At 39.4% G+C, this 14,975-nt stretch overlaps 1 protein-coding gene across 19 annotated transcripts in view; it reads left to right on the top strand.

The window, feature by feature from the left end:
• The first annotated feature begins 1,308 nt into the window (after positions 1 to 1,308).
• THOC2 (THO complex subunit 2) overlaps positions 1,309 to 14,975 on the top strand; it is a 110,367-nt gene continuing 96,700 nt past the window's right edge. For 18 of the 19 annotated variants that reach the window (XM_057314161.1, XM_044391659.3, XM_048213838.2 and 15 more), the window contains exon 1: positions 1,309 to 1,416. In XM_057314161.1, the coding sequence (XP_057170144.1) occupies positions 1,346 to 1,416 (71 nt within the window). In that variant the 5' untranslated portion in view covers positions 1,309 to 1,345. The remainder of the gene's footprint in view (positions 1,417 to 14,975) is intronic. The other variant, XM_044391665.3, reaches the window with a different exon arrangement.

Raw genomic sequence — 14,975 nt, 5'->3', positions numbered from 1 at the left:
AAGTTGCACAAATAGAACAGAGAATCTTTGCGTGTCCTGCACTTAGACTCCTAAAATGTTAATATTTTACATTTGCTTAATCATCCTATGGTTTTCTTCTGAGATATTTTAGAGTAAGTTGCAACATAATGCCCCATTATCTTTAAGTACTCCAGCGAGTATTTTCTTAAAGAAGGACTTTCACAATAACGATAGTACAAGTATAAAAATCAAGAAATTTACATTGATACAGTATTATTAATCTATAGATATTCAAATTTTGTCAGTTGTGCCAATAATACCCTTTCTAGTAAAAGAAAAATGTTCTTTTTCTGGCTGGGGATCAGTTGCCATGTCTGTTGTTCCTACTAATCCGGAGGAGTTCCTCGATATGTCTTTGTCTTTAGTGACTTTGATGATTTTGAAGAGGGCAAACCAGTAATTTTGTAGACTGTCCCTATATGGGTTTGTTTGATGTTCCCTCATGATTAAATTCGGGTTATGTGAATTTTGGCGTCATGAATGCTACAAAATTGCTCAGTGCTTTCTTTAGCACCTTATCAGGAGGCACATGATGCCCATTTCTGGGAGTGCTGATTTTTATAACTAGGACGGTGTCCGCCATGTTTTCCCACTGTAGTTTTTATTTCGCCTTTGAAATCGTAGTATTTTGTCGGGAGATACTTTGAGACTCTGTAATGTAAACAAGTTGTTTCTTATGGTAATTGCGCCCCCTAGTTTTGTCTAAGGTTACAGAGACAGAGGCCGATTACAGTAGGGTGTCAGCACTGGCGGGGGCAAGTGTTTGCAGGGGTCAATTTCTGCTTGTGTCCCTTGTATTAGCATGTCTAGCACATAGTAAATGGCTACTTCTTTCTTGATTAATTTGTTTTATCTCAGCAGTTAGTAGGGTGTATTGTAATTGATCTGCTTATGTTTGTCTTTCCCACAGACTGTGAGCTCATTGAGGGTAGGCACAATGGCTTACCGCTTCTCTGTCCCCAGTGTCTAGCACATACTAGGCGTTTGAAAAATACATGTTTGAATTAGTGGCCTGGAGTAGATACGCTATGGAAGAAGATAAGGGCTATGAGACGGCCTGGGGATGGCTTTTTTCCTGTTCTAAAGGGAAGCTAGGGCAAGGGTTGTAGAGGGCGCGGTCGGCGTAGTCACTCTGCAAAGGAACCCATGGGTCTCACCCACCTGGTTGGAGGCAAGGCCTCGGGTTTCCGCGGGTGGGGAGGAAAGTGGGGCGGGAAATCGAAAACCGAACTCGCAGCTCCCGGCATTCCCCGTGGGCGGTGCTCCCCTTTGACCCCTCGCTCGCGTGCTACACATCCGGGCCTCTGCTACTAGTGAGGGGAAGATGGCGGCCGCAACTGTGGTGGTTCCCGTAGAGTGGATAAAGAACTGGGAGAAATCAGGGAGAGGCGAATTGTGAGTGTCCGGGCTGGAGGCGGGCGCACGGCCGGGCCGGGCCCGGGCGTCAGCCTTGCTCTCCCTTGTGGGGAGAGGTTGTGGGGGGGAGATGTGCCCCCTCCCCCATCCGGGCGGCGGGTGTGGAGGGTTGGCTAGGAGTTTCGAACTCGGGGAGGAGAGGTGCTGGTAACCGTCGCCGACCTCCTTCCTTCTCTGGCCTCTCCGAAATCCCCATTGCCCACCGTAGGCTGTCTTCCTTTAGTCTCTTAGCAGAACTCTCGTTTCGCCCTTGCGGGTCCCCGCGCTCTCGCTCCGTCTCTTTTTGTCCCCCTCTTCGCTTGAGCTCACTTGGCTCCTTTCTCTTTACGGTGCCGCGCCGGGGGGGGGGGGGTTCGGACTTTCCATCTCTCTGTCCCATTTCTTCACTCTGCACCCGTTCGACTCTGCAGTTTGGAGCCCGACGCCTCCTCTGCCCGAAGTCCGAGGAGGGCGAACCGTCCCGACTCCCTCCTCTCCTCTCCGCCCGCCGGCGCGATGCCCCGGGCGTCATGAAGAGCCCCGTTTGGCACCTCTTTTCCTCCCGGGGAGCGGTCTTTCGGATTGTCCCGGCCTCGCGCGGCGCCACTGGCCGTGGGAGAAGTGTAGCTGGGATTGCCGCTTTCCCCGAAGACCTACCGGCATTTCTTTACTCCGTCTTTTCACTTTAGAGCCATTTCGGGTTTGATTCAACTTTCGTAATTAAATGTTTCCTAAACCCCATTTTGTCCTGGGACTGCAACTAATTTTGGCAACTCTCCAAGGTTTTCGAGTACCTGGAATAACGCGTTTCCTTTAGTCATAAAACTTGTTTTTTCCCCCGGTAATACAGAAAACAGTAATTTGCCATACCCGCGGTTTCCTCGCCCAAAATTTCAGTTCCCGCTCTCTCGGAAAGAAAGAAATCGTTTAAGCAGCGAAACCCCAGATTCAAAAACAACTTATTTCTAATTTCTTTCTCTGAATCGCTTTATTAGCTAAAGCTCAACATTGTATGAGATTAACTCTCGTTAGCCATTTTTGCGGTCGTCGTCGCCCCGCCACCCCAAGTCAGTTTACGGTTGCTGGTGCGAAAGATAACGAATCTTTGGAACTTCGTTACTTCGAACGAAACCCGGGGAATGCGTTGCCCGATCTTGCGCGTGTAATATTGCCAGCGTCTCTGGCCTCCTCCTCCCCCCCGCCGCCGCCGCCGCCGCCGCCGCCGCCGCCCCCGCCCTCGCCCCCGCCCCCGCCCCCGCCCCCGCCCCGCTCGGAGCGCACTCGCGCTGCTTTACTAAGTCTTAACTGTGTGAGCTCTAGAATTGTTATTTCCTGGGTAAGCGGCGGTCTTAGCCACTTAACTAGCTGAGTGACCTTGGGTAAGTTCCTTAACCACTTTGACCGTTTCCCCTTGAGTAAATTGGGATTAATAAGTACTCAAAGGATTGTTGTGAAGACTAAATAATGCCTGTAAAGCACTTGGCTTATAGTAAGTGCTCAAGCGATACCTATTAAAAGTAATATTATTATTCCAATCTTTAGGTATTTAAACTTCTCTGGACAGCTCTTGCTCTTAGAAAGTCCGTACCACTCAGGTTAGCAATTAATTGGTCTTTGACTCTTTCTCCTGTGTACTCTCTTGTACTCTAACGAATTGAGAGACCCTTGAAGAGTGGGGACTATGCTTCATATCTATTTTGGTTCAACCCTTCCGCCCCCCGCCGTGCCCCCCTTCCCTCCCCTTCTCCCTCTCCCCCTAGCTTTTCTAGCATATGCTTAGAGTGAGGGCTTATTGGTTTATTAAGTGAGAAGTCTATTAGATAAACATTCATTTTTAACTGTTAGGAACATTTTCCAGATCCTTGTACATGCTATTTAACAAGTAGCTATTAAGTTCCTTGGGTGCAGGGAAGGCAGGATGGGAGGTTACCTAACCAAACCATCATTTTCATCTATGTTAGATTAGGATAACCTCCCCAAACTGATAAATCAGTTCATTGTTTTGTTTACCTACTTAGTTATTTGGGGCCTGTCATCTTTGTCAATTGCTCGGCTTCCTCCTTCCAGCTGTTTTTGACAGCTTTTTTGTTATTACTTTCACCTTAGAATGAGTGGTATTAGGGCTAGGAGGTGAAATTCTGCTTGACATCTTACTGGGAGTGGTTGGAGAAAAATAGTGATGTAGGAGGTTGAAATACCTCATCAGAATGAGATTTTGGATTCACTTTTATGTATATTTGCATGATCCATGCTACCCGTATTGTTCCTGAAGAGCTTTTTCAAAACTGTTGTTAGGGCTTATTTGTATGTAGTTATTCCATGGCTTGAGGAATGTAGTTTGGATTATCGTAGATCCAAGTCAGTGTAGTCATTTTTTTTTTTAGATTTTATTTATTCATTTCAGACAGAGTGATACAGAGAGAGCACAAGCAGGGCGAGAGGCAGAGAGAGAGGGAGAAGCAGACTCTCTGCTGAGCCTGGAGCCCGACGTGGGGCTCCATCTCAGGACCCTGAGATCGTGACCTGAGCTGAAGGCAGACGCTTAACCTTCTGAGCCACCCAGGCGCCCCAGTGTAGTCAGTTTTGTAATCGTATTCTGTTATATGAAGAGAGCGTAAGGTGTTAGTTGTATGACATGACGAAATATTTTAAATAGGCAAACACATCGCCATCCAGTACTTAGTCTTCATTTATTTGACCTCTTTCCCCTCTTTCAAAACTTTGTTGCATATAGTCTAACTTGAGAGTTCTTATATCTGGCATTTTCATTTTATTAGAATGAATGGTGTTGTAAATATTTTACCAAAAATCCTTTCCTTTGTCTGAAAACAGAGCCTCTTAAATATAAACCAGCAACTGGAAATGTTAAAAACGAAGGTAATGTGCCAACAAATTATTAGTGATCCATTTATAGATTTGGCTTTTAGAATATGACCAATATTTAAAATAATGTCTTGGGTGGGTTTTTAGTTTTTAACGAGATAAATTAGATGAGATTTAACTTGACTGAAAATTACCTTTTTAAGAAAAATGCATGATGTATTTCATGAGGTTTTTAGTTCATTTCTTGTCTGTCACTTCCTATCAGTATATTTTTGGAGTTGTAGTCAACTTCAGCCACATAGTGTTAAAGCAACACATGATATGTATGGGGCATTTAGTAACTTTCAGAGAGGGCAGTTTCTTAATTGTGCCTCGTGAAAAGCAGCTGTGTTAAGATGGAAAGTCTAGGCTTTGAAGAATAAGCTTTGTTAGGTAATTATGGGGAAAAGAAAAAAACTGTATTTTGCTTGTCTGAATGGTCAGTCACATACCTAGCTAACCTATTGTTTCCAGAGATACCGATTATGTTTTTAATGATAAATTATAGAACTCTAAAAGTGATCTTTACCCACAGATACCAAAAGGACAAAGGAGGACGACCAAAGCATAATTATTAAGGGTCTTTTCTAGTAACACTTAGATCTGTTCTTACAAGTTTCACATCTAAATGCAAACTTAAGAATTCTGCCACGTATAAAAGATAAGGATTTAATCACTTTAATTTTGGAATTAGAGTTTTAGTTTCTTGATGACTTCATATTAGCATAGAACTTGCCATGATTATGCTAATAAACTTGCATGTACTGGTAGATCCAGTGATGAATTTTGTTTTTAGTAGAAATCATTAACACAGTGAACTCAGCATTTCTTTGTGTCACAAGCAGCCTTAATGCAGGATTTATTTTCCAAGGTCTTAATCTGAAGATGTTAGCCTCATGTCCATACTTTGTCTAATTTTGAAATATTTATATTTGTTGAATATTATCTATTTGTTCGAAGAACTTAATTATTTTAAAAAATTTACATATCAATTAGAAATTCTGGTTAAATCTCACCTTATTAATTATTAGTAGTTATAATAAGCTTTTAAAATTTAATTGCCAGATGTTTTGCTTGCCATTCTTTTTCTTCTGCTGCTACCAAATAATTTTACATCTTCCGGAACTTAATCTAAGTGCATTTGGACGTTCATTTAATGTTGTCAGACCTGAATTTTTTGGAGGGAGGTAGGAGGAGGGAGTTTATGGCAAATAATCATTCAAAGAGATTTGTCTTGGTAGTTGAGTCTTTTTTTCTTCAAAAGATATCTAAATTCAGCTGAAGCTTTATCTGAAGCCTTTTATTCATATTTTAGTTTTCATTGGCATTTATTTTCTCATTTTGAACTGTATTCACAAGTTAAGAATAAGTCTTGGTCTTTTTTCCTGGTAAGAGAAATGCATTTTTCAAAAAATGTTGTAGCAATATCAGGAGATTTTCTAGGCTATTGCTTTCTTTGTTAGAAAAATTAAATTATTCTCCGGTGTTTAAATATTAAGGTAGAGGGAGTGCTATTAATGTACTTGTGTGCAGGAACCTTTGTTCTTTTTTAAACATTTCCTGTTCCCTTTCCTCCTCATAAATGAATATTTTCATTTTCATAAATGCATGTTTCAAGATAAAACTGCATGCCCAATATTTCATTTTTGTGTTGTATTTCTGTTCTGATAATGATAGTAGAAGTAGTACTTTGCTTCACCAAATTTAGCCTTTTTTGTTGTTTTGCTTTTAAGAATTAATTGAAGCACAGATCGACATTGGTGTTTTATATGTGAAGCCAACTTTGAGATGATGACCATAATCAAGTAGCTCAGGCTTGTGCTGTTTCCTTTTTTACTGGAAAACGGGTTCAAGTAAGGTGGAAAGCTAAGTACTCAAGAACTATTTACAGAATACTTGAGTCCTTGGAAGAAATTAAGACGTTCAGTTTAAGTTTCACAGATCTTTGACAGAATGTAGATTCTCTTCTGTCTTTGGTCTCAGGGACCTGAGACAGCATCTCCAAAATAGCACCAAATTGTTTAAAAAGTGGAAAAACTGGCACCAAATTGTTTTAAAAGTGGAAAAACTGGCAAACTCAATTATTTGGAGGTTATGAGAGGAATAAAATAATCATTTAGATTGAGGCAGAATATTTGATTATTTTTTAAGCCACATTAGAACGGGCAACTGCTGAAGGTAGTTTTGTTTTTTCTTCCTTTATAACTTAGGATAGAGTACTAAAACTGTTTAACGGGTGTGGTAGGACATGCAGCATTCAGAAACAATTTTTTTTAAAGATTTTATTTATTTGACAGCATAAGCAGGGGGAGCGGCAGAAGGAGAGGGAGAGGGAGAAACAGGCTCCCCTCTGAGTGGGGCTCAGTCCCAGGACCCTGGGATCATGACCTGAGCTTCGGCACGACTGAGCCACCCAGAGTTGTTTTTTTATGGACTCTGAGAAACAAACTGTGGGCTACAGAGGGGAGGGGGGGTGGGGGAATGGGATAGGCTGGTGATGGGTAGTAAGGAGGGCACATATTGCATGGTGCACTGGGTGTTATACGCAACTAATGAATCATCGAACTTTACATCAAAAACCAGGGATGTACTGTATGGTGACTAATATAATTAAAAAAAATTAAAAAAAATAAAGGATACTTTATGATTGATCTTCTGTTAGTGAATTACTTAGGGAGAAGAGCATGGAGAAATCTGATTGGGGAAACATTCTTAGCAATTGGTTTAGTTTCCTCCTCCAACTAGGGAAGAACTGTTTTATACTAGGGAAATAAAAGTATCTTATGCAGGTGAATTGCCTTATCGTAATAAACCATCAGTGATTCCTTACACAATTTGAACAAATCTTTGAGATGCTAATTAATAGTTCATGATGACATTATCACCTACATTCTAATGAGTATGTTTGTGGCCTTGTGACTGACAAGATGGAATTATGTTTTAATTATTTCTTAAAATTATGTAACAATGGCTGTACCATTAGATTAGGTGGGATGAGGTGGGAACACTGACATTCTCTCCTCCCCACTGGAAGGATTATTGTGAAAGACATGCTGTAAGCTTATTAAAACAAATAGAAAATGAAGCTGCTGAAAATGTGAATACGTGAATATGTTCACCATGAGAAAGAATATTTGACCTTGCTTTTTAGTAGTCTGGATACAAAGGGAAAAATGAGTTACTTGATTCCATTCCATTCTTCTGTCAAAAAGCAGAGTTTCCTACTACTACTTTCTAAAGGGATTCGAACCTTTGGGGACAGTGAGAACCACAAGGAATTGTTTTAATACTTTATAGCAAATATTGAAGTGATCTTGATATACTTTCTTTTTTTTTTTTTTTTAAGATTTTACTTATTTATGTGTGAGAGAGAGAACGAGAGAGCCCAAGCAGGGGGAGCTGCAGAGGGAGAGGGAGAAGCAGGCTCCCTGAGCCCAACACGGGGCTTGATCTCAGACCTTGGGATCATGCCTTGAGCCAAAGGCAGACACCTAACTGACAGAGCCACCCAGGCACCCCAACTCTCTTACATATTTACTCTTAACAAAAAAGAGCTAGATGGTAGACATTTTTAGGTTACAGTTTCTGATGTCGGTCTGAAGCAGATATTTCTGTGTTGCTTGTTGGAAGGAAGATTGATTTTGTTTTATATTTCAGATAAGCTTGTGGTAGGTTTAACATTTTGAGAAATTAAAAGCTTAACCACTGTTCTCAACACATTGGAAGGCCTGTCTCATTCTTCAGGGAAGTAGTTGAAAGTACTTGGGGTTAAACTTAAATCAGTTTATTTTACCATTTATAATGTGCTCTCTGAAAAATTTTTTTTGTTTTTTTTTAATAGGAGTTGGTTAAGAAACTAATAACTAAATGAGATTTTCAAACTATGCAGATTTAATTAGTCTTGATTGGCAAGGCTTTTTTATTCTTTGACTTTGAAGATAATTTTGTGAGACCTACATGTGAATTGTTGACCAAGAAAAGTTTACTTTATTGACTTTAAACAACCTTGCTTGGCTCATCATGATGATGAAGTATTGAAATAATCAAAAGACAGAGTGGCGAGCTGGTACAGCATAGATAATCTGCAAAGTAGATAATCTCTCTGGCTGATCGTAATGTGGCATATTTCACTTTAGGCGTGATATAGAGTGATATTCTAGAAGTCTTAAAATTATTTGTTTTATTGACTACGGAAAAAGGATTGCTAGACATAAAATTAAAAACTCGCATTCCTTGGTTTTCTTTTTTGTTAGAGCCTTGTGCAACTTGTAATAAGAATATTTCTTTTTGTAAATTGTGCAATTAAAACAATGTAGAAAATTGCGTAAAACTTAAATGTAGAGCTTAAAGAATCAGTGTAATATGCACACCCATGTAACTCTCACTCAGGTCAAGACAACCGCCTTTCTAGAGTGCACACTTTTTATCTCTCCATGGTAACCATTATCCTGACATTTATGGTTTTCTCTTCCTTGTTTTTATTTACAGTTTTACTACCCTATAAGCTTAAGTTTGTTCTTCAGTTTCCTATAAATGGAATCATAAAGGGTGTATTCTCTTGTATCTGGCTGCTTTTGCTCAACATTATGTCTCTAGGATCCATTGATATTTTTGCAAGTATTTGCCATTCTTTGATTTTCATAGTTACAAGATGCTCCATTGCATAACTCTACCACAATTTTTTTTATCTCTTATGCTGTTGATGAACAATTTTGCTGTTTTGAATTTTCAGCTATTTCCAGCAGTGCCAATAGAAACATCTTATACAAGTATCTTGGTGTACATAAGCATGTGTTTTTGTGGGATATATACTGAAGTGTAGAAAATCTCTGGGTTCTAGATTGTGACTAACTTTAGCTCTCCTATAAACTGTGAAACTATTTCAAAATACACTCCCAATAGCAGGTGTATGAGAGTTCACCTTGCTTCACATCCTCGCTAACACTTAATATTGTCAGACTTTAAGTTTTTTGTCAGTATCTATGTAATGGTGTTTTGTTGGGGCTAATATTTTCATGGGCATCTTTTTTAATTTTTATTTTTTTAAAGATTTTATTTATTTGTCAGAGAGAGAGAGAGAGAGTGCACGCCAAGAGTACACAAGCAGGAAGAGTGGCAGGCAGAGGGAGAAGGCAGGCTCCCCGCTGAGCAAGGAGACCGATGTGGGACTCGATCCTAACACCCTGGGATCATGACCTGGGCTGAAGGCAGACACTTAATGGACTGAGCCACCCAGGCATCCCCGTGGGCATTTTTTTATATGTTATTGGCCATTTGGATTTTTGATTTCTTGTGGAAGGCCTCTTTATATTTTTTCTCCCATTTTTCTATTGGATTGTTTACATTTCTTTCATTGATTTGTGGCAGTTCTTTATATAGTCTGTATTTGTGTCCTTTGTGGGTTGTACTGTATATGTGGCAGATATCTTTTGTTACTCTTTGGCTTGCATTTCCACTCTTAAAATGGTGATTTTTGATGAACAGAAGTTATTGTTTTAATGTCAAATTTATTGATCTTTTGCTTTATGATTAGTAGTTTTTTGTGTTTAAGCAGTGTTTTCCCCATTCCAAGGCAAATGAACTTATCCTCGTATGATCTTCTGGAAACGTATTATTTTGCTTTTCATTTTTAAGCCTTATCTAAATGGAGTTGATTTTTATGTGTGCTATGAAGTAGGGTTTGCAATGTATTGTTGTGGATGATGTATATGAAGAAAATCTGGCCTCACACAGATAAATAGTTGGCAGAAGGAGGAGAATTTTAATAGTCTTTTCAGATAATTGTAGATATTCTTCTTTGGTATCATGTCAAAATTTGTCAAGTGGTAGTTTCTTAATGGTTTATTGCAATGCCAAATCCAAAACCACATCAGTGAACTTTTTGTACTTTGTTAAATTAAAATGCATTTGTCTTTTACTTGGAAACTTTTACCCATGCATTGTTTTGCAACATCATGCATTGGTCAGTTGGAAAATACTGGTTCACTAAATGATGCAGCTCTTCCAAATATTGACACGGTACATTGTATTAAATTAAAAAAACCCCCACATTCTTTAGTATCATCACTGAACTAATCAGGAAAGTTTTTTTGTGAATTGGGATCTAGTCAAGTCCATGGTGGCAGCTATAAGTTTTTCAGTATTTGAATTTTTGTTTGAAACCTCACATTTTGTATCATTGGCAACAGATACTCTCAGTTGTTTTCCTTGAAGTGACTGGCTCAGTTGGTTCATTTTTGAGAAAACGCCTGCCAAAGACCCAAGTCTGAATAACCATTGTTTGTCAGTTGTTCTTTCAAGTAAAAATGGCGTTTTATGAAAAAGTAGCTAACTTAGCTCACAATTTAAACAGTTGCTTAAGTGATTTTCCTGGAGACAACTATAGTATTTTGGTGTATGGCAGAAATGCTTTATGTGTACCTTCCATCTTGTCACATAGAATATTAAAATACATGTTTTTTAAAAAAAGATGTGTTCTCAGGGCTCCCGATTTAATTAAATTAATATTTTTTACTACTTCATCAAGCACATTTTTTTATTATAGATAAAAACACATAACAAAATCAGCCTTAACAAATTTTTAAGTGAACAGTACCATATTGTTAGAGGTAAGCACAATGTTGTACAGTAGATCTCTGGATCTTTTCCATCTTGTGTAACTGAAGTTTTATACCCATTGAATAGCAACTCCCCATTTCTCTTTCCCTCTAGTCCCTGGTAACCATTGAAATTATACTTTTTGCTTCTATGAATTTGACTCCCTTAGATATACTTCATATAAGCAGAATTGTGCAGTATTTATGCTTCTGTGACTTATTTCACTCTGCATACTGTACTCAAGGCTCATCTGTGTTGTAGTATATGACAGGAATTCCTTCTTACAGCTGAATAATATTTGGTTGTATGTATATGCCACATTTTCTTTATACACTCATCTGTTGATGGATATTTAGGTTGTTTCTACCTGTGGGCTATTGTGAATAATATGCAGTGAACATGGGAGTGCAAATACCTCTTTGAAATCCTGATTTCAAATCTTTTGAGTAAATACCCAGAAGTGGGATTGCTGGATTGTAGTTCTATTTTTTTTTAAGATTTTATTTATTTATTTGACATAGAGACAGCCAGCGAGAGAGGGAACACAAGCAGGGGGAGTGGGAGAGGAAGAAGCAGGCTCCCAGCGGAGGAGCCTGATGCGGGGCTCGATCCCAGAACGCTGGGATCACGCCCTGAGCCGAAGGCAGACGCTTAACGACTGCGCCACCCAGGTGCCCCTGTAGTTCTATTTTTAATTTCTTGAGGAACTTCCATACTGTTTCCCATAGTTGCGGCACCATTTTACATTTCCGCCAACAATTCACAAGGGTTCTGGTTTCTTCACATCCTCCCCATCACTTGCTATTTTCTGTTTTTTTTTAAAGAATTAATTTTTTTACAGCAGTTTTAGGTTAACTGAAAAATAGACAGGTAGGTACAGAGATTTCCCATTTACCCCTTGCCCCCACACATGTATACCTATCTCCTTTATTTTCAACATTGTCCACCAGAGTGGTACCTTTGTTGCAATTGATGAATCTAGGTTGACACATCACAATCACCCAAAGTTCATGGTTTACCTTTGGCTTCACTCTTGGTGTTGTATATTCTGTGGGTTTGTATAAATGTGTACTGATATGTATCCTCTATTATAGTATCAGAGTATTTCCCCTGCCCTGAGTATTCTCTGTGTTGTTTGTTCATCTCTCTGGCTACCCCCAACCCCTGGCAACCACTGATCTTTTTACTCTCTTCATAGTTTTGCCTTTTCCAAAATGTCATATAATTGGAAATATACACTATATAGCCTTTTCCGATTGGTTTCTTTCACTTAGTAATATGTATTTAAGGTTCCCCCATGTCTTTTCATGGCTTGATTGCTCATTTCTGTTCAGTACTGAATAATTGCATGGTTTAGATGTACCAGCTTATCCATTCACCTACTGAAGTACATCTTGGTTGCTTCCAGGTTTTGGCAATTATGAATAAAGCTGCTGTAAACATCTATGCGTAGATTTTTGTGTGGACGTAAGTTTTCACTTCTTTAGGGTAAATACCAAGGAGTGAGATTGCTGGATCATAACGTTAGAGTGTGTTTAGTTTTATAAGAAAACACCAAACAGTTCAAATGTGCTATACCATTTTTCATTTCCACCAGTAATGATTGAGAGTTCCTGTTGTGCCACATCCTTAATAGCATTCGGTGTTGGCGGTGTTCCAGATTTTGGCTATACTAATAGGTGTGTAGTGGTATCTCGTTGTGATTTGCATTTCTGTGATGACATATAATGTAAGGCACCTTTTCATACGCTTATTTTGCCATCTGTATATCTTTGGTGAGGTGTCTGTTAAGGTCTTTTGCCCATTTTTAAGTTGTTTTTTAAATTAAATTTTAAGAGCTCTTTGTATATTTTGGATAACTCCTTTATCAGTTGTTTCTGTTTTTTTGATAGTGGCCATCCTTACAGAAGTGATATCTGTGGTTTTGATTTGCATTTCTCTGATAAGTGATGTTACACATCTTTTCATGTAACTATTGGCCATTTGTATGTCTGCTTCGGAGAAATGTGTTCAAGTTCTTTACCCATTTTTTTAATTGGCTTGGTTTTTTTTTTTGCTATTGAATTATAGATGTTCCTTATATATTTTGGATGTTAATCCCTTATCAGATATATGGTATGCAAGTATTTTCTTCCATAAGTTGCCTTTTCATTCTGCTCATTGTTTCCTTTGCTGTGCATACAATTTTTAGCTTCATGTTCTACTTGTCTGTTTTTGCTTTTGTTGTCACATCCAAGAAATCATTGTCAAGACCAGCGTCATGAAGCTTTTCCCCTGTGTTTTTTTCCTAGGAATTTCACAGTTTTGGTTCTTAAATTTATGAATCCATTTTGAGTTGGTTTTTGTATGATGTAAGATAAGTGTCTAATTTCATTCTTTTGCATGTGATTATCCATAAATGCTGTTGAACCTCTTTTTTTTTCAGTTCAGTTATTACAGTCTTTTTTTTTTCTTTAAGTAGGCTCCATGCCCAATATGGGGCTCAAACTCACAACTCTGAGATCAAGAGGTTCATGGTGTACTGACTGAGCCAGACAGGGGCCCCAGTTATTACATTCTTTAGCTCCAAAATTTGTTTGGTTCCTTTTAAACATTTTCTGTTCTTTCATTGAAAATCTCATTTTATTCATGCATCATTTTCCTGAGCTCATTGGGCATCTTTATGATGGTTATTTTAAATTCTTTGTCAGGTAACTCATACATCTCTAATTCTTTAGGGTCAGCTTTTGGAGACTCATTTTATTCCTTTTATTGGGCCTCTTCCCTGTTTCTTTATGTTCTTTTAAATTTTGTTGTTTGTATGATTGTATTTAAAAAACACTCCTCTCTCCCAGTCTTTGTGGATCTGCTTAGTACAGGGAGAGGCCTTTACCAATAAGCCTGGCTATAGGAATGCCTGGGTAGTGTAGTCGTTAGGCGTCTGCCTTTGGCTCAGGGCGTGATCCCGGTGTTCCGGGATCGAGTCCCACATCGGGCTCCTTGGCTGGGAGCCTGCTTCTTCCTCTCCCACTCCCCCTGCTTGTGTTCCCTTGTGTTCTCGCTGGCTATCTCTGTCAAATAAATAAATAAAAAATCTTAAAAAAAAATAAGCCTGGCTATAGATTCTGGGAGCTTCTCAAACCTTTTCTGTGGATGTGTCTTTTGGACTTATGTCTGTAGATTCCACATTAAAGGAATTTTCCAGTGTCTTTTTTTCCAGAAGCTTGTACTCTTTTGTATCTTTTGGTGTCCATCTGTTGTACTTTCTGGGTCCTATGAAGTAGCAGCATACCATCCAGCTCTTTTTTGTTCTTGGTGGTCTCTAGGCAGCTAGAGTAGGCTGGGTGCTGTCACTGCCCTAGGTCAGGCTAAACAGAAACCAGTTCTTCAGGCAGTCCCCCAAAAGCTGGAATGTTGGATACTCTTTCTCCCCTGAGGGAGACGTTGCTGAGCTGCATTGGTTTCTGTCTGCTGTACTATGGATTCTCTGAACCTGTAGCTTGCCACCCAGCTTTTTTCTGTTGTCAGCAGGCCTCAGGCACCTAGGGTATGCACGGTCCTGTCTGTGCTCCAAGATGTTCAGGTAAGAAACTAGTTACTCAGGCAGCCCCTACCTCAAGTCAGAATGTTAGATGTAAAGTCCAGTCTTCTCTTTCCATCCTCAGGGGGAATTTGGGAGCTGAGAGTTTTTTTTTTTTCCAGTCGTGTGGTGCTGTGCCAGGAATAGGGACTGTGGTGAAAGGGTGACATGAATTTTCCTGCTGGCTTTGATGCAGTTGGTTTAGTGCTCACCTGGGGTACAGGAGCCTCTAAACTGCTTTTTGAATTTCTCATGAAGGGAATTGGCATGTGTATTGTTGTTGAGTTGGTGTTTCTTTGGGAAGAAGGAAAACCTGGGGCTTCCTGTTCTGCCATCTTGCTGATGCCACTTCCATCAAGTACCTTCTTAAGTGAAACTGGCTTTTGTTTTGTGAATGGTCATGAAAAATAGTTTGGCGACATCTTACATAGGACTGGCTTTATTCTGTCCTTTGGTTTCTTCTTCTTTTTTTTTTTTATTTAAGAGAGAGAGAACATGTGCATGTGGGTTGGGGGAGAGGCAAAGGGGGAGAGTCACAAGC

This window comes from Ursus arctos, chromosome X (genome assembly GCF_023065955.2).
Source record: "Ursus arctos isolate Adak ecotype North America chromosome X, UrsArc2.0, whole genome shotgun sequence".
Taxonomy (NCBI): Eukaryota; Metazoa; Chordata; class Mammalia; order Carnivora; family Ursidae; genus Ursus; species Ursus arctos.
Note: the sequence above shows the minus strand (reverse complement) of the source record. Positions and strands in the feature narration are given on the sequence as shown.